Genomic DNA, 24,965 nt, shown 5'->3' with positions numbered 1-24,965 from the left:
AATATATAGGGTACATTATTTCATTGTGTTTTCACTTACAATAAATCCCACCGCACTTGCTGTAATTACACTGACAATACGGTGAAAGCAATATGTATAACCCCCCAAGAAGCTAAGAAATTGGGACTCATATATCCCACAGATGTGACATATGTAAGTACACTGCATGCAGTAATATGTAATTAAAGTCATGCAAAAATCATCACCGCGTGTGTTTACGTTGGTAACGGAAATGGACAGCACGTGATGCCGCTCACAACATATAAGCACTAACAATCAAGACCGCTGAATAGGTCTGCCGACATGCCAACCGGCGAAGGCGACCTCAAAAGCACTAAACTAACGAACGAACGACCGCTGAAGTTTGAGCTGAGACTGATTTGTGAAATCTAAATTTATCGCGAGAAATACTGAACCTAGCTTCCTTCCGTTCGATAAAGTTCACAAACAGGTAGCCGATGTCAGTTGCACTGTACAGTTAATGTAGTCTACAGACGCGGAGCGCAGCATAGATAAGCTTGCAGTCGACTTGAGACGGGTGCAAAGTCGAGGTTCAGCTAGGAGGATCCACGACAGATCACTAAACTTGTCTTACGAATGTCAGAAAGATTTGTCTGGTGACAATGGGGCTAATACGGTGGGGAGTTACCCTCATACTCTTCACTCTAGCGTTCACCTATGTACCCAGACTTTTCGCACCTAAGTTGTCTCCAATCGTCGAGGGGTATTTCCATCCGAAATTTCGCAAAGTTGCCGAGACACTCAGGTATGTCTTTAGCTATTCACTATTTGTTTACACTGTCCTTGCTTCTAGTACAGTGTTCTATTCGTGCTTGGTAGAGGCTAGATCGACCGGGTGTAGTACGCGGAGCAGTGAAGGAAGTGAAGGAAACTGTCTCTGAATCAGGCGAGCAATCCCCGCGTAATAACGCTCCCTCAGTCTCGCTATATCGCTAGCTTTGCTTACGCACCTGTGTCTTTGGAAGGACGCTGTTAGCTGGTTATCACCACAATCAGGAATATTACTCACATATGACTGTGATCTGTAAATAATCCTGACCAGACAATCCAGTCACACATTGTTCGGGAGGCAAATGCAGTGACATATATAAGACTGGGGTACTAAGTGTTAATATTATTATGCAAAGATTTGTATCTCGTCACTATCCAGCTCAGGTGCTTAAACCCGTTTTTATTCCATTCCTCATTAGATTTCAAACGTCAAATTATATCAATCTCATAGAATCAATCCCTGCGAAATCATACTGCACTTGTGGTCACAAGGCACACCAAGTTAATGTTTTTTTCCCTATAAGAGGTACCCTTTCACATCTGGGTGGAGTGGGAGTCGCTGGGACACTTGGTCACAGTACTTTGTCCAGGTTGCTTTACCATCAACTGGGTGTTTGCATGTACTCATGTGACCAGGAAATGGTCATTGACTAACAGCTTCGTGAGGTATCAAAAATGCACAGGGTTGTGTAGTGGATCTATGGCAGAAAACAAACGATGACGGTGCCTGTGACCTACATTAAGAATCCTCGCACAGGGCTAACTGACGCGCTGTTCTCTTGACGTGTCATCCCCCTACGTTAAGAGAAACATTACTAGAAAAACAAATGATGAACAGTTTGGTGACGGTTTATGTCCGGGTTAAAGATCTTCTCTAGATCATTTTAATTACATCCGTGATTCTCTTAAACCATACAAAGCAATATGACCATCTTATTTCAACTATCAACGAAAGTTTAGATCAGTACATTCAGCTGAAGCTGACTAGTCATGCAACATTCCACGATTGCATGGTGGGAATGTAAACATTGCAAACATTACCATGTCTCTGTAAAAATTTGAGTCGAACTATGAGACATTTTATCCTTCGGAAAACATAAACGTAATGTTTCCACCAGTGATGTTAGCTGTGTGATGCAACTGGAAACCACGAAACGGGATGCGACGAAGCAGTGACGTCAGTTATATTGTGACGTAATGCAAAAAAGTTCGATTACGGGGGGAGGGGGGGGCAGACTGGAATGGCACAGTAACGTCAACACATTCTGACGTAATGCAAAAGTGCACATTATCGTCTGATAAAGTATTGTCGGCACCTTTGATCTTTCACCGAAGCATCTTAGAAATCAATCAACACTGACCTCCAAGTTACGGTTTTACTAGATTTGCTTTTGCACATGTTTAAGTTTGTTTACCTCACTAGAAGAAATTCATTAATTACATTATTTTAACACCATTTCTCGATTTCCTGTTTTTAATACAGGGCTGGTTACATGTCAGCAGGGCCGGCAACATTGTTTAGTTACAGTCCTGTGCTCTTCCTGGCTCTTCAGGAGCTTCATACACTGCTAAAAGTGTAAAAATATTACTCAGAATGGTTCATAAACGGAAAATGCAACAAATCTGAAAAACTCAAATTAGTCAAAACCTATTTTTGCACCTTATCAAACTGTTTATCGTAGACACTCTCAGTGTCACAGTTTATCATGTGATAAATCCTAGTTCATGGGTGCAGGATAGAGGAAACCGATTCAGTCTTCATAGTGTTCAGAAAATCCATGTCTCACGTTACCAGGTTAATGTGGTGTTTATTTTTATTTTTAAACAATAAGTTGACATAACATAATTGTTGGTATACAAGAAGTGAAATCACCTGTTTAGGCTTGCTAACATGATTGACATGCACCATTTCCCAACTGATTGGACTGATGCTTGTAAAGTTGATCCCTGGATAGTCTGAGCCAGACTTGATTACTTACAAACTGCCGTATGGCTGGAATATTGCTGAGTGCAGCATCAAACAAGCAAAAAATACAAACAAAACCTTGCTTTGTCATTACGCTTCCTCCACAAATGAATCTTTATTGACCTGTTGTTTTCTGTCTGCAGATTTCTGTCTGCAGATTTCTGTCTGCAGTTTTCTGTCTGCAGATTTCTGTCTGCAGATTTCTGTCTGCAGATTTCCAGGTGTATGAAACATTTACCTGTATTTCAGACAAAATGTCGAAAGTGGGAAAGAAAAGGGCGGAGCTTTTGTTGTATATCACCGCGGTGAGGTGGTGATTGACATGTGGGCGGGCTATGCAGATCCGGAGGCTGGAAGACGATGGGCCAGTGACACTATGTCGGTTGCCTTCTCCACTACAAAGGGCATTGCTGCTATAACTGTGGCCAGAATGGTAGAAAAGTGAGTTAACAACCACTTGCACAAAGTGATCTTAGCACTACAATGACTGTAACTCCCATTCTCCAATATAGGCTTAAGATAGTCGTAGCACTATAATATAATGTAGGGATGGATACAGGATTTTTTTTTAAAAAAAGGAGAGGTATGCAGGGACGGATACAGTATTTTGATAAAGGTGAGGAGCACAGTTCATTTTCACCTGTTTTCACAAGAGTTTCAATGGTCATTCAGTAGACTTTAAGGTCAAAGGGTTGGGTGGGAAGGGGAGGGGGGGCACATGAACCATTTGCAAAGAAAGTTCAAATGTGTAACCGCATGTGATTGTATTTTTCTTAAATTATTGCTATGGTTACCTCAAGGGGATGGCTGGACTACAAGAAACCTGTGGCCCATTATTGGCCAGGGTTTGCCCAGAATGGCAAAGGGGAGATAACTGTGGAACAGCTGTTAGGACATCAGGTAGGTGATTGTTTTTTTTGCAAACTGTTCTTGAAGCTTGCATGCATCCATCCATACATGCATGCATGCATGCACGCATGCACACACACACACACACATTGCACGCACACTCGCACACACACACATTATTTTTTCTTGTTGTTTTTTTCTCTAGCCAATGTGAAATAATCCTTTAAATGGTGTCTTCTAGGCCTTATGATACATATGTTTTTTTGCAGTATCTTCTTCTTCTTCTTCTTCTTCTTCTTCTATATCATGTGTGTATTTATTTTTACACCTGTGGAATTTGCAGTTCAGGAAATTAACATTTCACTTTTCCTGTATTTTAACAAGTTTATCCCAGTGAAGGAATATTTTGCAAGCATTTGATTCCCAGTTTATCTTGATTATTTTCTCTTTGAGGCATTGTAGCCTGATTGTTAAACTGTACACTTGTCACAGAGTGGAGTCTATTTCTTGTTTTCCCCCTTGATAATGCTGGAATATTGCTGAAAGTGGATTAAAACTTTGCTCATCGATGTATCGTTTTAGATTTGTCTAAATATTGACAAATTGTTTAATGAATGACTACTTTTTGCTAGCACTGGTAACAGTTATTTAATTTTGTCACTGAACATGATTGCACATACTCACATTTGATGCCCCTGATAGTTTTCCAAATACCGTGACATTTACTGTACAAGTGTTGCTACACTTAAGGGGTGTGTTAACAGGCTGGCCTGGTGTCTCTCGGCAACAAGACAAGTCTGTTTGAATACCGTGACAACCAGGAAGAGTTCACCCGCCGGCTGGAGAAAGTGACACCGCTATGGAAACCAGGTCTCCATCTTGTCACACCACTCTAACTGTATTCTAGACCCAAGAAGGTCCCGGGGTAGAATAGGCCTTCAGCAACCCATGCATGCCTTAAAAGGCGACTATGCTTGTTGTAAGAGGCGATTAATGGGTTCCGGTGGTCAGGTTCGCTGCCTTGGTTGACCCATTTTGTCGGTTCCCAATTGCACAGATCGATGCTCATGTTGTTCATCACTGGATTGTCTGGTCCAGACTCGATTATTTACAGACTGCCACCATATAGCTGGAATATTGCTGAGTGTGGCATAAAACTAAACTCACTCACTCACTAACTGCGTTCTAAGTTCTCCTGCATTCAAACTGCATGCTAAGTATTCTGAACCTTGTTCAAAACTTCCAAGGCAAATGGGAAGTGGAATTTGAGGTGCATTCTGACTGCATTGTAAGCATTGTAACTGCATTCTATCTCGAATTCTGTGTATTGGGAACGTATTTGAATGTCCCTCAACTGTTGCTGAATTCAGGTGCAATGTTCTTCAAATGTATCAGAATATTTCAACTGAAATTGGAAAACAGCTTGAATGTAACTTCTTTGAGAGTCATTTTGGGGCAGTAAGGAAGGATGGCAACATACGGATAAACAGCAACTTTACTGCTGTGAGGGCGATGTTTTGGTGTAGGTCCTAACGCTGTTATCAAGCTAGTGATGAACAGCTTGTGTGTTTTGCAGGCTTTATTTGTTATCCTTTTATCGCGTCCTGGTGTTGTTATAGTGTCTGACTTCCTATTCCTTTTGTACTGTACAAACATCTCCTCTAACTTGTATGTATGGTCCTCTATCCTTATGCAGTTCATCACTTGCTTCATAATGGTGTTAGAACCTACACAGAAACGTCACTCTCATAGCAATAAAGAAGCTGTTCATCCACATATTGTCATCCTTCCTTAGCTCGAATGTACTCGGAATACACCTCAAATACAGTCAGAATGTCCCAAATGCTCTTTGAAATGAGCCACGACATCATCAGAATATGCCGAATTGCATAAAAATGTGGTCACCGGTTACTGAATTGTCAGAAAGTATTTGGGAGATGCCCCCAAAATGATATTCTTACAAAACTTTTGACATTCTATCCCAAATGTGGTTCATATTTTGAAAAGTTTTTTTTCTGGCTGATTCTCCCTGATCCTTGTCAATTTGAAATAAGTGTGAAGGAGCCTTTAGGGTGATCTCTAGATTCTTATGCTGAAAGAGCAATCATCCAGAGCCATGGAACCGTGCTTAACACGGAGTCTCTGGTTCCTTTTCCAACCTACTTCATCGGCCCACTTTCCAAATTTCCTCTACAGGAATTATTATTTTCAGAGGAACCAGGGACCTGGTTTATCTTAACGACTATATTTTGTTGCTTGTAAACCAGTTATCTAAAGGGTCCTAGTTCTGTGTGCATAGTTACATCCCTTGAAAATGTCAGGATCTGAAGGGATTTCTACTTTTCAGCAATGTGTTGACTTGATTTTAGCTTAATGACAGGTGGCTATTTGTTCACGGGTAGCTTGTAAGACAGTCATCTAAAGGGCCAAGTTCCAAGATGATTCCTATTTTTCCTCGATGTGTTTACTTGCTTCTAGCATAATTATGGGATGAGTGTCTTGCTTAGACATTATATTTGTTCATATGTAAAGCTCATTTCTAGTAACCCCCGCTACAATATTGCTGGAGTATTGTGAAAAGTGGTGTAAAACCTCTCACTCACCCACTCACTCTCTCACTCACCCACTGACCCACCCACTGACCCACCCACTCACTCTCTCACTCATGTCTGATGATATTTTAAGATATTAGCTTTGTGGTCATCGGCATCACTTGAGGCTATCTCCCAAACCAAGTTGACTTGCCATGATATAGCTGATACAAGGTTCAAAACAGCATTGATACAAACTCACTCACGTTCCTTTTGTTCAGGCACCAATCATGGTTACCATGCCATTACTTATGGTTTCTATGTGGACACACTGGTAAGGATGGCCGACCCAAAACACAGGAACATGACGCAACTATTCAGGGAGGAGATCGCCGAGCCATTTGGTGAGTGAGGAAAATATATGTCACATGATATGGTTTGACCAACTAGTAATCCTGCTTTGTGTTTTTGCCACCTTGATGAAACAGTCCCTTTCATGCTGTCATCAATAGTGTCAAGGGGTTATAAGATCAAGCTGTTCCTGTGAAACATCATCCCTGGACATGTCATGAGTGTTTTCGCAGACTAGACATCATGCAATACGGCGGCCTATGCCATGAAGATCTGGTTTAGAATTGGTCATCAGCAACCCATCCATGTCATAAGAGGCACCTAATGGGATCAGGTGGTCAGACTTGCTGACTTGGTTGACACGTCATTGGTTCCCAGCTGCACAGATTACTGCTTATGCTGTTGATCACTGGATTGTCTGGTCCTGACTATTATTTACAGACTGCTTCCATATAGCTGGAATATTGCTGAGTGCGGTGTGAAACTAAACTCACCATTTTTGGCCCTGTCATCTCAAGTCTCAGGATTGCCTGCTTGTAGATTCCAAAGGCTAACATAATACAATATTATTTCCTTATCCTGACTAATTGCTTGACTTTCCAGCATCTCAAATTGTTGTGGGTTCGGTAAGGATGATTTCAAGAGCAAAACCTATTCCCAATTAAAGCTAAAATCTTTATAATTTTTATTAACAAATTAGGAAATATAATGCAAGAAAGCGGTGGGAGAGGTGTGTTCATTTCCCAAACATATGGTAACCTTGGTCTTCTCATGTTTGCTAATGATGTGTCCTCGGTAGCCAGTTCTTGTTTGGAACTGCAGCATAAGATCTTTGCTTTGGAAAAATTTCGTGATCAAACTGGGATGAAGGTTAATTTGGATAAAGCTAAAATATTGGTATTTCGCAATGGTGGTCCTCTTCAATCATATGAAAAATGGTATTTTCAAGGAAAACGAATAGATACTGTTTCTTCATATAGATATTTAGCCCTTGTATTCACTCCTAAATTATCCTGGAGCAGGGCACAGTTTTACCTTCGATCACAGGCACAAAGCTATCATGTCAATTTATAGGTATTCTAAGAGGAATGGAGGTATGCCATGTAAGGATTTATTAAAGATATTCGATAGTATGGTTGTGCCAATTGTGTGCTATGGCTCAAAATTATGGGGTATATATTATAGTAAAGAAGTAGAAAGAGCGCATGTGAAACTTTGTAAGTGGATTCTTAGAGTTAGTCCATCTACATCTGATGATATGGTATTAGGAGAATGTGGGTGTTTACCTCTACAGCTGGTATACATGACCAGAGCAGTTGAATACTGGTGTCTGCTCATTACTTTACCTCCTAGTAGGTTACAAAATCAGTGTTACCAGATGCTTATGTCCCTCGAAAATGTAGGCTGTACTACCTGGATCTGATACATTCGAGAGATTTTATTTAGATTCAGGTTTGGTTTTGTCTGGGTTTCCCAGCAGGTTGGTTGCATAAAATCTTTCATTTCTTTGCTCGGGCAAAGACTGTCAGATAATTTGCAGCAGTCAGGACTTTCAGTTTAAGCACTTCTTCTAAGTGTAATTACTACAGACAGTTTAAATTGGTGCTAAATGTAGAATTATATTTGTTAGGTGATATTCCTTATTACTTACAGTGCTCATTGGCTAGATTTTGATGCCCAAATTTTGGTCTTGCCATAGAAACCGGTAGATATAAGAAGAAAGAATGTAAGGATAAAGTTTGTTTTTTTCTGTAAATGCAAGGACGAATACTTTTTTTGAAGAAGAGCTGCATGTAGTGTTTATCTGTGAAACCTATGAAAATCCTAGAAAGAAATATGTATACCCGCTTAAATCTCATTATGTGTATTGTGAATTTACTGATATCACAGAATGTTTCTACCCTGCGTAGCATAGGTTTAAATTTGTATAAGGTGTAGAAATTGAGAGTCAACACCATTAACCCATAAGCATTTACCCTTGCAGTTACACCTGGCAAAGTAAAGCCTCTACTTTGCATTGTGTGTCTGTTTTTGCATTATAAATCCATAAGTATTGTCTTTTGTTTTCTCAGCTAGTACTGATACACTGTAACATTCCATATGTGTTTATGTATGGAAAATGAGAGCCATCACTGTTAATCCATAAGCCCCTAGCTTTGCAGTTACTGCTGGTAAACACTAGTGTTTCTCCCATGCTCTGTGAATCCCTGCATATGTATTCATATTAAGGATGGAAACACTGACCCACCACTATAAACGTATTTCCATACTTGTGTCTGCTTGGTGATTATATATTCACCAACTCACAATATTTATATTTATGAGCAAAATGTATGTATTATGGGCCCAAGGTCTCTCTATTGAATAAATCTGTCTGTCTTAAAGCTAAAGCAAGAAATAGACACTGACAGTGATGCTAGGATGAATCCAACAGATTATCCAGACTAAATACAGTTGTTGCAATGGATAATTTTCATTGGCTGTTTAGGATTGCAAACTAAACAAAACATTTTTCAGCCAGCTGAGAATAAAATATGAAAGAGTGACAAGTCAGCCAGATTGTTCATGTGTCTGAAGTGCACCTGCCTAAGACATGGATGCATTTTGGTGAGATGTTTTTATGTTCTAGAGGAACAAAAAGTAAAATTCCTAAAAATTACATTTATATTTTTATGATATTTACAATGAACTAACATGCACATGCTTCATGTGTTGGTTTCAGGTATTGACATCCATATTGGTCTCCCGAAGCACCTGTTTCATCGCGCCGCCCGGGGACAGTACATGTCAGACTTAGAGACCCTCTTAATCTCATTGACTTCCTGGTCTAAGTTGAGCCTCTTTGGAAAATTCATGTTCTACCCAGAATCCATCACTGGCAAAGCCTTGACAGTTCTGGATATGAAGGTTAGTGCCGAGATTATTGATATATGCCTCATGTATTTTTAGAAATATTTTCTTGTTTGTTTATTGTTTACTGCCACACTCAGCAATATTCTAAGTACCGGTATATGACAACCTTCCATAAATAGCCGAGTCTGGACCAGTCAGTCCCGTGATTGACATCATGAGCATCGATCAAACAAGTCGTGATAAGATGTTAGTCATATCCCTATTTTGTAGGTCTTTGTGGATCACTAGATTGTCAGGTCAAGATTCTGGTTCAGATTATTTTCAGACCATTGTCATTTAGATGGAAATTGCTGAGTGCAGAGTTAAACAACAAACACTCACAGTCAGTGAAAAAATATTTTGATGTCATGTTAAAACAAAATGGTCCCTGTATTTTCAAATCTCATAAACTCAACACACGCCATTGTGAAAATGTTTTCTGTCACAGAATCCTTGAAACAGTTTGGCATACTTAATAAATACTTGTGTAATCATGGGTGAGTAGGTTTAGTTTTACGCTGCTTTTAGCGATATCATGGCTTGGGTCACTGGAAATGGTTTTGCATATTATGACCAAGTGGGGACTGAAATCCAGGCATTCCATTTAACAAGTTAATGCCTTATTCATCGAGGCATGCTTGCATGTTAAATACGTTATTGTCGATCTGTTTGTCAGAATGATGCCCTGAATGACCCAGAAGTGATGAGCATCGGTCAGTCGGCTTTCATTGGTGTTGCAACAGCCCGTGGCGTTGCCAAGCTTTACAGCTACATGGCCATGAGAGGAAGTGTCAAAGGGAAGCAGCTCCTGAAACCTGAAGTCTGGAAATTGATGACAGTCCCTTTGCGCACTGGACCCGACCTGGTTATAACCTCAGTTAATTTTTCCTGGGGCAGAGGAATAGGATTTCGGGAACTCCCATATCCAAAGTACAAGGTAAGTAGTATGCTTTGTCTCTCAACTCTATACTGGGACCCAAGTCATTTTCCATCAATTGAATAATACTGACATATACCAATCGTATTCTTCATAGTAGACAGCCCAATGCCATACCGGAAGCAATGTCACTTTCCTCCTGCATTAAGGAAACTTGCATCTGCCGTATTCTTCATAATAAATGCCCCAGCACCATACCGGAACTAAAGTCACTTTCCTCCAGCATTAAGGAAACTTGCATCTACCATATTCTTCATAATAAATGCCCCAACAACATACCGGAACTAAAGTCAGTTTCCTCCTGTATAAAGGAAATGTGTGCCTACAGTAGTTACTTGTGGTGATTTTCCAATTTTAATGGGATTATGTGTTACTATCAATATTGAACGTATTCATTAGTCTAGACTGATCCCTGCACATCCTTTGAATGTTGGGCATTCGCAACTGAACATCCTACATACAGTTGTATTTATCATTTTGCCTATTGACAATAAATGAAACAATCCTTTTTAAGAAATAAGAAATGCAGTTGTGTACTTGGTTCAGTGAGAGCAGTTGCTGAATTAGAACTTTTGTCAAATCAGAGTTGATTAATTTTTAAACTCATCCTGTATCACAGGCTTCTCTCTCTTGCTTCGATGCTGAATGGAACAAATAACTTTCTCTTTAGACCTTTCTTGTCCATACGCCCGTTCCCCAGGCTGCTCTACTGATAGGACAGGTCCCTAGTCCCATGCAGAGCATGCAGCACGCTCACCTATCTTCCCACGTGACTACCTCAGAGTGATCATTCTTCATCTTGTCACACCTCTGTGTGGACTTATTGTGAGAATTTTTTAGTTTACTTTAAGAGTTAACAAGAGAAATACTGGTATATCATGGGTAGATGACCTAAGTAGTTTAAGTTTGTACACAGCGTAACATTTTCTTCCTCAGATCTCCACTTGTCATGTGTGGATTGTATTAGCCTGTGTTCCTGGAGTAAGCGCTGTCAGGAATGTGCTCCCTTATCTGAGACAAAACCCCTGCATTCAACTATCTGTATTAACTGCTTGTCATTCTAAGATTATACTGTTAGAAGGCGAGGTGTTTTTGTTGCATCGTCAGATGTCTACAGTACAGTGTCTACTTTTGTTGGATTGAGTCCCATGCTGGATTCAGTTTGCCTTGCCTTAACGGCTCTCTTTACGGAAGTGATTCACCTCATTGAACCAATTCACCTCAGACAGAACATTTCACCATGTTGAACCGGTTCATCTGATGGTTCTAGATCTATCCATCAGCTGAGATTATTGAAATGTTTGGTTTCTTGTACCGATCCAAACCACAGCGCTGATCCAGGTCATGGACTAATCCAGATCACATCAACGCTCCAGCTCACCATTCTGAAGCAGATCACTTAGCTGAACTCATTTACCAACCCGAATCTCTTCACCGTGCTGTATTGTTTCACCAGGCCAAACTGCTTCATACTGCCAAACCAGTTCACCCGGCTGTTCTAGATCACTGAACTATCAGTATTCTTGATCTGGCAGCATTCGTCAATAATCCTTTGTTGCCTGTTGATTCACCACTGTTGCCTTTTGCTATTTCCAACATGCCACATCTTTCTTGCTTTCTGGTTTGTCAGCGCCTATTCTAATTGTGTCTAGGATGCGTCCCAAGATACTTGACCAGCGAGTGAGTTTGGTTTTACGCCACTTTCAGCAATACTCCAGCGATAACACAGCAGGGGACACCAGAAAATGGCCCTCACACATTGTACCCGTGTGGGGAATTGAACCCAGGTCTTCTGCATGATGAGCGAACGCTTTAACCACTAGGCTACCCCACCGCCCCTACTTGACCAACAACAAACCGCAAATTTGTTTTCATGGTTCAGGCCTTGAAGAGGCCAGGAGATGCAGGAATTGTTTTGGTTGATTTGACACACATGGCCGCTTGGTTTTCCAACCATCTACAGCTACTTACAGCGAGATACCAGATGTTCTAAATATACTACCGACAAGAAATAAGGGAACTAATGAAATAATAGCGAATTTGAAACTGCTTTAAATATCCACTAAATCAATTTTAGGCGTCAAGTTCAATAGCTGGTGTGTCCACCATGTTGGGCAACACATTCACAGCACCTTGACGGCATGCTGTTAATCAACTTCCGGATGGTTGCCCGTGGTATTGCCCGCCATTCCTCTTGGAGAGCTGCACCAAGCTGGGTCAGGTTGGCGGTTCCTGGGTCCCTGGCGTTCACCCTTCGACCTCTAACATCCCAGAGATGTTCAATTGGGGACAGGTCTGGGGACTTAGAGGGCCAGTCCAATGTCTGGATACCTTCTTGTCGGAGATAAGCGGAGACAATTCGGGCCCGATGTGGTCTGGCATTATCATCTTGGAATACAAAATTTCGGCTGATAACTCTAGCCAATGGAGCCACAACAGGACGCAATATTTGGTCAACGTATCGCTGACCAGTCATGGCTCCGTTTAATGATGACCAAATCTGATCGTCTGTCATGTGTAATTCCCCCCAAACCATGACACTACCACCTCCATATCGATCATGGTCAAGAATTGCTGCTCTGGCATATCGCTCCCCGCTCTGACGCCAACAACGTTTCTGCCATCTGTAAATCGTAGGCAAAACCTTGACTCATCAGAGAACATGGTGTAACGCCAGTGGCGCATAGCCCGTCCCTGATGCTGCCTATCCCATGCGCTTATGGCGAGCTGAAAGAGTGACTCCCTTAAAAGGCCATCTTGCTTTTAGACGAGCTTGATAGAGTCGGTTTTTAACGGTTGAGGTTGAAATGCGTCTTCCAGTGAGTGTGCGGAATTCTCTATTGATGGCAGGGGCCGATATAAACCTATCGCGTAGAGCAATTAACGTAATGAGACGATCCTGTCGTGGTGTCGTTGATTTTGGTCTACCACGCCCAGGTCTCGTTGCAACCCCACCCGTTTGACGGTACTTATCCCACAGGCGTGAAATTACACTTTTTGATTTACCCATCTGCCGGGCAACTTCACATAATGATGTCCCCCCCCTCTATCATTCCCACAATTCTCCATTTTGTTGCTTCACCGAGATACTGCCTCGGAGGCATTTCTGTCAGTAAGTGTCAATCTCTATTGCATTAGTGATTGCGACTTCTCCAGTACATTTACAGGAGTTAACTTCTGTATGCGCGTGTAGCACATGCTGGGCATATAAATAAAATATCCTGTAATATTACCTTACAGCTTGTGAGTTTTGGGTCACATAAGTTTTTCCCACCTGGTACCCTTTTCCTGCTGGTTGAACTGAGAGAGTACCTAAGTGATTCACAATATTGAATTGATTCAGGTTTAATGTCAGTAGAGCAAACACCCAGACATATTATGCTCAGCACTTGATCTCAGATCACAAGATTCCTCTGTGACTGGGACTCATCACCTTCTGATCTTCACCTTTGATGAATGATTCAGTTCAATTGATCTATCCTTCACCGTAGATATCAGCTCTACATCCACCTGTTGGGGCATTATGAGACAAGCTTGCTACCCAAGATTTTTTTTTCACAACGCTTCACTGTGTCAAGTTATTACAAACTACTCAACAGCGTTTCGGTGTATCGCTGGGTGCTGTATTTGCTTGGTTGGTCATCTTCAGCACCTTTCCATCAGCAAGTTACTGGTAGCCAGAATCCCTTCACCCAGATTTTATGGGTTGCGACTCATCTGGTTTACCAAAGACCTAAGCTGGACCCCATCCTGCATATTGCAATGTAGCTTTGGCGAATGTTAGCGCCTGTTGAAGGAGCCAGGCAGCAGCTTACCCAAAGACAATTGCTAGTAACAATGAATGGTGCCAGATTGACTGTATCAGGTTTTAATCAGCCAGCCAAGAGAGACTGCTTACAGAAACAGCGTGACAGAAACACGCGAAAATGATTCGACTTGGCTGGGTAACTCTTTTTTCTACCTTATTTCAAGCACTGAGTTCAGGTGGAACAGCAGTTATGTCCGACGGTCACCAGGCAGTGATCTACTATCTTCATTAATCCTGAACCATCATTTTGTTCAGCCAACCCAAAATTCCTGAGATCACCAACTGTATGAATTTCATCAGTTTGTTTACATTGTGAACATTCCTGTAGACTGACACTCTCCATGCACCGAACTTATTACATTTAGCACTCACTATCATGGTAGCTCAACTAACTGAACATTCCTATCTCAGGAGATGTCCCTTTTTTCAGAATCATGACTTGCTAGACTTCTCGTTTCCCTCTACCGGCAAGATGCCTACATTTACATCATGATACATCCAGACCATTGCAAGCATCTTTGATTCACTTTCTTGGGGTGTCATTACCTGTTAACAATCCTGCCATGTGGCATATCTATGGCTCATTTTACTCAGGTATCCAAACCAATAACATTATAAGCTACCTACATTGTCTAGGTGTGAGATTTGATAGCTATATCTACAACTATGTTCAAGCCCAGCAGGAGCTACTTGTCCTTCATCTCTACAGGCAGTTCACCATTAAGTTGCTCACACAATCAGGGTGGCAGCTGAATTCAAAGGTAATACCGACCCAATGATTACACTTTGTCAGGGCAGTATGCAAGACATTATGTCATGATGTTTCTGTCCGAGGACAGGTGGGACAAGATTCAGTGTACTAGTGCTGACCGAGTCCAGAACTCAGCGCCAGTGACAACAGTTGCTATGGTAATTTATGTGGCTGACTTACCTGGGCCTGCTGCAGCTTTGCCCTCTTCACATATTTCTGTGCCCGTACATCTGGAACAACAACCCCAGGGAATTGATTCGTCTTCTTGCACAACTGCATTCAGTACTTTGTTAGTTGCTTTATGATCGAAATGTTTGTGGCAGAGCCCTTCACACTGACTCAACACCTGTTCATCGACACATCTCCCAGCAGCTGTGGTGCTCACTTTCTCCATCATCAAGTGGCAGAGCAGTGGTCATCAGGAGGAAAGGTCCTTTGTATCAGTGAATTGTAAATCAGCCCTCTCGTTCTCACTGTTCAACATAGGGTAGTAGTAGTACTGTGGTCCTCCCATTTACTGATACATTCAATTCCATGGTAGTATGGTACATACACCATCTGGAATCAGCAGCTCTGCTTCAGTGGATGTTTCAATTTTATCCTCTAATTGATTCCCTCATCATAGTGGCCAGAGCCAGACACATTCCCTTGGCCAGTCATTGTTCATGCCCTGTCATGTCCCAAACACCCGTCACCAATGGAGTGGTAACTACTACCTCTGATATTTGAATTGATGATCTACCCATTATCTATAGACCAGATGTAAACCTTTGTACAACCATCAGCTTCAGCAATTTGTGTCCCGTCCCAAGTCCCCGACCCTTAGACACGGGACCACGGCACATTAGCCATATCTTTGAAAGGCCTGAACATGTTCTTCCTTCTCCCCCCAGCTCTGACTAGCCAAGGTAGTTCAAACTTACTTGTGACCAGCAAGGTTCATCTACTTTTAGTGGAGCCATTCTGACCTGTGAAAAGCTGGTTCGTTGGTCTAAACAGCCATCAGAACCGAATCCACTACCACTGCCCTCCCAGATCATCCTACTTCGTCATCCACATTCTGAAGTGTACCACGGATCGTCACTAACCATCCATCTATATTCAGGCACATTTATAGAAATCACTGATAGCCAGGGGCTACTCTTTTAAGGTTGCTTCAGCAATAACATCTCCACATAGGACACTGGCTGGATGGTTGATGATAATGGGAAGAATTTGAACATTACTGTGAATTTGGAGAATGAATTTTCCCATTACTGCTCTCCTCAGGTAGTTGCAGAATTTCTACAGCATTATCGGGCTACAATAAAACTGAAGGTAGTACATTGTCAACCTATTTGGCTGCCATTGATTTTGTTTTAGACAGCACTACTAGAACCAAGGTGTCTACCACTCCTGACCTTCAGTATCTGCTTTGTTTGTTCAGACTTGCTGACGAGTGGAGGAAGGTCAGATGTCCTGTATGTGATTTGTCACTTGTTCTCTGTTAACTTGAGTCGCTGCATGATAAGGAATGCCAACAATTAATGTTCAAACTTTCTTTCTAGTAGCATTAGCTACTGAAGATTGTAATTCTGAGTTACATGCACTTGATCTGTGCCATGTGCTATTTGAACCAAAACGACATTGCGCAATTTTTTGGGAGGACTGCATTGTGATGCCTTTGCTGAACTGCCACCCCCAGCAGCATCCAATCCACATGAGACGCGGACATTTGCCTCTACAATGGCTTCACACAACTAATTTTCCCGGACAACCATCTTGAAGGGTCATTTTTGGCTGTCAGATACAGTGTTTTCCTCACATTATCTTAGGGACTTCAAAGTCACTGTTGTCCAGGGTCTGCACCAGTTTCAACCCCTTTTCGTGGCCCATTAGCTGTCGTTGGCCCATCAATGTTGATTAGTGCAGTACATGACTATGCATTCCCTCTTGTGTACATGCTGAATAAATTTCTGAATATTCTTCTGGGATTAGAACTCTTCACTCAGTTTTATTGGGTTATTGCAATTAGTGTCTATATGGATGTACAGTTGTTAGTTCATGTATTTGCAATTCAGAAGTGTTCGACAGTCTCACTTGCTAACCTCTACTCAAATCATGTCAGTGTAGTGAGACCTTCACAATTTCTTTTGTGGATTTTGTAGCATCCTAGCTCCTAAGTACCTTAGCACACCATTGTAGTTTTACTGTGGTAAATAGTGGAAGCCATGTAATGTTGTTCTAGTACTGTTACAGTTACAATTCAGGTTCCTTTTCCCCTCTTTATGATGGGGTCTAGGGGGCGGTCTTGAAGCAGGTGCAGGCCCAATTACAAGTCACCACACTTACGAGGGTACTCTGATAAATCGTGATGAAGTAGCTGACTTGCCTAGCTGCGTCCCCCTGCGTTTGCGAGGGTTGCGGCCAAACACCACATCGCTCGGGAGCACCCATTCCTTGGGAGTGATTGTGGCTAGTAAGCCAATGGGTTCAGCAGAACCCATCACTAGTACAGGTACTATGCTAGTCGGATGTAGCCTCCCTTATTCATTGCTATCTACTGTTGTCATTAGCCTATACGGTATATACTGTCAGTGCTTTTTGACTTTGGGTAATCTGCTACCCGCCATTCAACCAAGGGATAAGTGCAAATTGTGACATAGGATAAGTTTTAAAATTTGGAAACTTTAAACTATAAATTGTATATTTATAGACATATCCTATCTCATGCGATATATGTCCATCCAGCCTCCCCGCTACTCATATTACGGCGGTGGCTCCAAGAAGAGATCACTTTGAGGTAGTATCATGGGTGGGAAGGGGAGCGTGCTGCATGCTCAGCTGGGGCTAGGGATCTGTCCTATAAGGAGAGCAACGTGGGAAACACGGGCATATGGACAAGAGAGACCTACAGGGAAAGTTCTCATTCGTTCCACGCAGCGTCAAAGCAAGAGAGAAAAGTGCAAATCATGAGATATGATAAGTATATAAATGTAAAATTTATAGTAAAAATATCCAGTTTTTCAAATTCATGCTAGAATAGTTACTTATTAATTACTTGATTGTTCTTCAGGGTCAGATTATAACTGGTCATCCTGGGTATGGAGGACAAGTAGGGCAATTTGACCACGTCAACGAGCTGTCTGTGGGCTACATCACAAACCACAACTCTCAGTACGGAATATGGGATGATCCACGCTTCCTGGACCTTGAAGCCGCCGTGTACGACTGCCTGGAAGATTATGTACAAGGATTAAAGTAATCGTGATGAGTTATATATTTCTGTGGAATTAATAAACCTATTTCTGAAAGGTCAATGGAACTTATACATAGATGAATAGAAAGTTAATGCATTTGAATTTTTTTTACAAGTGTTTGTACAAAATTTTATTTTTTTCTATCAGCTCCTGGTATGTTGTTTATTTATCAATTTTAGTTATGTTTTAACCACAAAACGAATGACATTTTTGTAAAGGTTTACCTCAGCTATGAGATTTTTTTTTAAAGAAATCAATTGTTTTGTTTGGTTTTCTTGTTTTTTTTTAATTTTAATGTCAGTTTTGATCATCATTTGTTGCGTCTCACGGAAGTTACTACAAGAAATGTAGTGTCATTAATCTTAGAGTGCAAGAACCATGTCACCTCCTCCTACTATTGTGAAACCAGTATTGAGGAAGTGTATAACAGAAAGAAATGTAATCTGTAATTTTTTAGTAACTTTTGAAGTTTAAAAGCTTGAAAAAGATATTTTGACAGTTGGTAATAGGGTGTTTACACTGAAAATACATTAGATGTACAAAAGTTTACTATGATGGATTAGTATAAAAATATTTATCAGTAAACTTAAGTCTTAAAACTGAATAAGAATTACAGATAAGAAGAAAATGATAATCATTATTAGTAACATTACAGCCTGCTATTTGACACTGTGGCCACAATGTTTGTCTTCTGTGCTTTAATAGCATCCTGTGTTAATTGTTCATTTATGACAGTTGCAGCGAAATCTTCTTAGTGTTATGTATAAACCTTAATATCTTAAACCAATACAAAGTTTTGTAGGGTAGTTGTGTTGGTTATCACAATATACAGATCAATAATCGGATCTCAGTAATCAATCAATAATCAGCTGTGATCATAAACACAGCCACAGACCTCATGTCGACAGTATTGAGACACAGTCCTAACACAGTAAAAACAAAACAGGCATGGATTAATATCATGATCAAGGATACTTCCCGATTAGACAAGCATGGGAGGATATTTTTTACATTGTAATTTTACAAGTCAGGAAACTGTATCAGTTGTTTATGTCTTAATGTAATGAGCATATCAATAAGGAACATACTTTCTAAAGTTTAATTTGATTTTGCACTTTTTAGGACTATTGATTAGTCCCCCTCGCTGAAAATTGGGGGTGGTCATGTAGTCCCATGGTTAAAGTGTTCCCCCCTCCACAGCGAAGAGAGGTTTGATTCCCCTCATGGGTACATTGTGTGAAGCTCATTTCTGGTGCCTGCCGCAGTGATATTGCTGAAATGTTACTGAAAGCTGCGTAAAACTCACTCACTCACCAACACAAATGAGATCAATAACTCCTGCACTATTAGTTAGTAATCATGATTTCACATTTCAGTATTATTTTTCAGATACATGAGACAAAAATATATATCTCTAAATGTGTTGGATAGGAATACAATAAACAATCTCTCTCACTCATGTTTGCACTAAAACATGTTTAAGTCAGACCGAATTTGAGTGCTGAGTTTGGAATACAGGATGTTGAAATAGAGTTTCTTATATGGTATTATATGGGGATGAATTCGAGACAAACTGATTTGTCAGATTAGAGGGATGTCGGTTCAGTGGGAGTCCACAGTACTTTGTTAAGAGGAAAATGAACCCAAAGTATGAGATGAGCTATGCCTTTTACAGGCTTTTATCATTCTCTCCTAGTAAATGAAGCTGTGTATGGTACACTGCTATAAAGGCAAAGGGTGCCAGAAATTACAGAAATGTGTTACAGTTAATGCCTTGATGCAACCTTGGAACAAACCATGGCACCTTGGCAAACATGAGACCAAACCTTGCCAAATTCCATAAACCATATACTTCCTCTATTCTACATTAATTTTATCCAACACTGTAAGTCAATAATCGTGATTTCATTATTCAGTATTATATTCAAGTACATGAGAAAAACATTTCAAAATCTAAATACAAAATACAAAATCATTATAAGAAGGCATATGGTCAGAAATAGTGCCTTTATTGATGTGTCTTGGTTGAAGAACAAATTTTTTTTTTGTAAAGAAACAAATCTTTCTATGAAAGTTGTTTTGTGATGCATATTTTGTAAAACTGGCTGTATCACAGTACATGGTGATAGTTCTTGATCCAGCATCAGTCAAGGGGAGGTCACTCTTGTTGTACTGTGACATTGGTTCAGTCTTCCACCAGACTCCGGAGCTGGCATTTCTCGTAACCACAAATTACCTGCCCTTGATTCTCATAAACATTCTTACCAGCCAATCAGATGTCAAGATAAGGAAATAATGGAATTAGTAAGGTAGAGTTTGTCAATGCCTTTAACATGTATACATTCTTCCCTGCCTTTTGAACTTTTTGAAACCTTTCTTTAGGGCTCTAGAGTTCATGATTTATGGCTGGGTGATGGTGCTGATTTTAAGGGGGCATCACACAATTTGTTCATTTGTGGTAGGTGATGTAATAGAGTAACTGCTAGTCTCTGAAATGATGATTTTTACTGTGAATGGACCATAAATTATGAATGGTCCCTTATACCTTACACTGAAGGGTTTAGCAAGTCAAACCATCTAATGGAAGTCAAGGGCAGTTAATTCAAGATTGTGATATACCGGGTATTAGAAGAATGGTAATGAAAATAGGGCCTTATATGAGAAGTGGATATGCTTCCATACAATCACCAGGTGCTGTCTAGTGCTATCTTCATGTTTGATATGATTATATGTTTTTGTTGCCACTATTTTTCTACATTCCTGATATGATATACACAGTGAACTCCCTCAAAACTGACATCACTTAGGACCGGTGAAAAGTGTCAGTTTCGAGGGATGGTTGGTGAGTAATTAGCAAATAATTAGTAGTTAATAATATTATGCCTTGGCAGGCCACCTCTCATACCAGTGTGTTTATTACTAAGTACACATAATGTTTGGTTGACGCAGTCTCCAAAATAATATTTTAATGATCTGAACATTGATTGTCAGATTAGAGGGATGTCGGTTCAGAGGGAGTCCTTTATATTTTGTTGAGAGAAAATTGAACCCAGAGTATGAGATGAGCTTTGCCTTTAGAGGTTTATAGGATTCTATCCTAGTAACTGAAGCTACGTATGCTACACTGCGATAAAGGTAAAGGGTGCCAAGTATGACAGAAATGTGTTACAGTTAATGCCTTAATGGCACCTTGGCAAACATGAGACCAAAGCATGACACCATTCAATGTCCATAAATCATGTAGTTACTATACGCTATACTTATCCAACATCCATTGATATATACAGAAGTCTTGATCTGGGGTGGTATTCATAAAAGAACTTAAGTCAGAAAAAAACTTACGGTTTTGAAAAACTAAGTTTTTCACTCTTTCTGACTTAAGTTTTGTGATTTTACTTAAGTCATTTTCATAAAGCAGCTTAGGCTTAAGTTTTGGCAATTTCTGACTAAAATCTTAAGACGGGGCAGGGGTAGGCTTAACTAGAAGGTGTTTGACTTGTTGTTTTCACTTGTATTAAGTCTGTGCAGTGGTAATGTTTATCATGTCAACACTTTAATGCATTGTTTTTAACCAAGACAAAAAATCCAAAGAGACATAACATTTACAGGTCATATAATCTATACTTCAATATTTATATAAAAAATATACTTTTACTAACACTTCATGTGCATTAAATGGCGCCCGTGAAGTGCTGTACAAAGGAGTGATTTGAAGGTTTGTACAACTTTCAGTTGTACAAATTACAAGCAGTTCTTATTAGGTACATATGAATACAAACAATTAATGATTGAATAAATAGTTGTTCTCCTACCAAGCCTAATTTAACGTTCTTATTCACATTGAATGCACTCACCTGCCACGCCTCCTATGCCCGTCTGTTTGCCGAGGTCACACCTGGCCCGAATTTTCCCCCATCACAGTCTTCCTTTGCTTCACAGGTTCTGATAACTGCAAACATTCGTCTCTACCCCAGTTAGGTTTTCTTTTCTTTGCACTGTGCGTGTCAGTTTGTGCCATTTTGACCGCAGTATTGTTGTCTGTGATACAATGACAGAAGGGAATCCCCGCTTGACATCACTTTATATTTTCTTGCATTAAAGAGTTTCACCCGAAGTTTTCTACCTCTGGTATTTCCCATTAGCAAAGATCGACTTAACCTCCAACTGAGCTAAGTATTTGACTAAGTCACTTTATGAATATGAACTTAAGTTTCTTACTTAGTTAAGTCATTTTTTAAAAACTTAAGAAAAATCTTAGACTTCTGTAGAATACCGCCCCAGGTCACAAGTCAGGTGTCACCTTTGCAAGTGACTTTGTTCAAAATTCCTTTTATTGACTCAGAAGAAAATGGGTACCCGATGGGATGTCATGTGACTATCTTTCTAATGCCTCACAGGCAGCTTGGGTTATCCAGAGTAATAATAATGAAATTGTAATTTCGGCTCTGTTGAGTAACATATGGTAGAAACTTGGAAAAACATGGATCACCCCCATGGATCTGCCAATGCTTACTGAGAAGGTGTAATTGTAAATAAAACATGCTCACACACACACTTACTCACCCACCCACCAACCCACCGTGTACCTTTGAACTTTCTAATGCAATATTCCACAAGATTGAAAATCAGGTGAGCCCTTTGATATTGTGTAATTTGTTGATGTTGATTGTGAGGACTGTCTGGTGCTTCGTCAAAGATTCTGTTTTACCTGATTTTGTATGCCATGCCTTTATGTATTTGCCTACAGTTGTGTAAGTCTTCCTGCATATTCTTATTCTGCTTTTAACAAGAGTTTCTTGTGATAATGGAAAGTGTTGGTCCTTTCATCATACAGGGTCTTGTGAAGGTCTCAGTAGAGATCTACATTCTTTATGCTCTTTTTAGTGGCATAGAAACAAATTATAGTTATAAAGTATATTTTTATTAAAACTGAATTTGTTTTCTTTCTTTGTATGAACAAACATGCAGCTGAAAACAGAAATCAGTGAGTAATATTTAGCCCCCAGGGTCCAACCCACAGATAGTCTATCCCACATCCCTGAACCACATTATTTTGCCTAATGCCAAGCCTCTGCAGTGTTGAAGCTTTAAATGAAGCAAGTCTAGATTTTCGCGGGTTCTCGGTCTCTCTTGGGCTCTTTTTCAATTTAAGATTGGCTTGTTTGTTACTATCACAATTATATATTCAGAGACAAAGCATTAGTCTGTACCTCAGCGTAAGCCTATGAGAAACTGTTCTCGTGGAATGCCTTGGCATGTGAATGAATGAATGAATGAATGAATGAATGAATGACTATTTCCTCCAGATTTCAATCTGAAGATCATTTTCATGTATACAACAAATATTTACAACAACATATTTACAAAACGGATACTTTCATGTACAGAGCAAAGGCAAGGAAGTAATACTTAAGTCAGGTTTCCATGGAATACGGATATTTACAAAATAGGATAATCATACATCTCCATATCATTTCACCTTTGTGTTCCGTAACAGGAATTTCACTTTCTGTAAAGAGAAACATTCCATCTTCGGGCAGTAATTCTATATGTACGGACAAATTGACATGACAAAGACTGATTCCTGTTGTACATAAAATTTTGACAATGTAGAATTATATCGCAGCTGTGGTCATTACTGTGTCTTTCACAGAGTTCACAATACCATGGAAGCTGTAAAAACCGGTAGCTGTCCAATCCGGCAAGTTGTCAACACCAGCATAAAATCTCAGTCCCATCCTTGGCTTGAAAGTCTATCATCAGCTCTACAATCCAGTAAATTGTCCTAAACCAGATTATTTCTTCAGTCGCAGTGAGTGCCGGTTTAGACAGCATGCACTAATTTGAACATTTTCCTCGAGAATTGATTTGTGCTCAAAATTGTAAGCTATCGCTATATTACAGATAAACATATATCAAACAATATACTCTATGTACAACGTAAGCCTATGAGAAACTCTGATGCCAGGGTGTGTGTGTGTGGGATCGTGTCTTGCCAGACGAATTAGAACGCGATTATCACTGCCATTGGATTTGCTTGGTCGTCCAGGTCACGGACAATACCTTACTTCACCTGCTGCCATGGACAGCCTAATAAATCGACTAATAAATGTAATCAAGTTAGCAACAGGACATCCCTGTATAATGCATTACAGTTACTTGCCATCGTGTGTTGTCATAAAGTCAAGAAAAGTTCATTTGTATACACAAAGAACTTAGTTATGCACCCCCAGTAGTTTTGCAGTGATAGGTTTGCAACTCACACATGAAACCTCTTGGAACGGCATGAGTTTATATGACCTGTCCGATCATTTGATTCATAAAAAAACGACAAAACGTTTGGGATCCTTGTTAAGTTTATGATACACTGATTTTCATAACCAACCTTGTTGGTACAAGTTTGGCCCTGGAATGTTTCATGTTGAATTTACAGGTGAATGCGAGCATTCAAAATGCCATTTTGCGTGTTACACCATTCAAGGTCAGCGTCCTGATGCTCTGAAGGGACAGCCTATGCTATTCCTCTTGTAAAGCAGCTTCTAATTTTGTACAAGAGGGCTGCACAACGACCAATCATGTCTCAGAAAGGGTTAAGAGCGGGGCTCTTTCAGTCGTGAGATATATCAGAGGTGCTTAACTAAGTTCTTAGTGATACTATAGTCTTATCGTCTTCTGAATCAGTGGAGCGCATGCTCCAACTATGAATTTGTACCTGGCGCCTTTGGAACGTATGAACATGCGATCCATAGCTTTTCAGATTTTGCGTGAGGTATGTGTTTTATGTTTCACGTGTGCATACCGCCATTGTAGGTCCGGGTTAGAACTGATCGTCAGCAACTCATGCTTGTC

General features: G+C 40.3%; 1 protein-coding gene across 1 annotated transcript; it reads left to right on the top strand.

Moving 5' to 3' along the window:
• The first annotated feature begins 508 nt into the window (after positions 1 to 508).
• LOC137273466 (beta-lactamase domain-containing protein 2-like) lies at positions 509 to 21,441 on the top strand. Its single transcript, XM_067806165.1, has 8 exons — positions 509 to 766; positions 3,008 to 3,199; positions 3,559 to 3,658; positions 4,372 to 4,477; positions 6,420 to 6,542; positions 9,212 to 9,396; positions 10,058 to 10,318; positions 17,933 to 21,441. The coding sequence occupies exons 1-8, from the start codon at positions 624 to 626 to the stop codon at positions 18,119 to 18,121; spliced, it is 1,299 nt and encodes a 432-aa protein (XP_067662266.1). The 5' UTR covers positions 509 to 623; the 3' UTR covers positions 18,122 to 21,441.
• Positions 21,442 to 24,965: the final 3,524 nt, after the last annotated feature.

Source organism: Haliotis asinina, chromosome 2 (assembly GCF_037392515.1).
Source record: "Haliotis asinina isolate JCU_RB_2024 chromosome 2, JCU_Hal_asi_v2, whole genome shotgun sequence".
NCBI lineage: Eukaryota > Metazoa > Mollusca > Gastropoda > Lepetellida > Haliotidae > Haliotis > Haliotis asinina.
Note: the sequence above shows the minus strand (reverse complement) of the source record. Positions and strands in the feature narration are given on the sequence as shown.

What these genes read in the sequence shown, in the direction of transcription:
- LOC137273466 (XM_067806165.1), top strand. Translation starts at nt 624, where the DNA reads ATGGGGCTAATACGGTGGGGAGTTACCCTCATACTCTTCACTCTAGCG. An exon ending in AACAGCTGTTAGGACATCAG is followed by an intron (nt 3,659 to 4,371) that starts GTAGGTGATTGT and finishes GTGTGTTAACAG; the next exon opens with GCTGGCCTGGTGTCTCTCGG. An exon ending in GGAGATCGCCGAGCCATTTG is followed by an intron (nt 6,543 to 9,211) that starts GTGAGTGAGGAA and finishes TGTTGGTTTCAG; the next exon opens with GTATTGACATCCATATTGGT.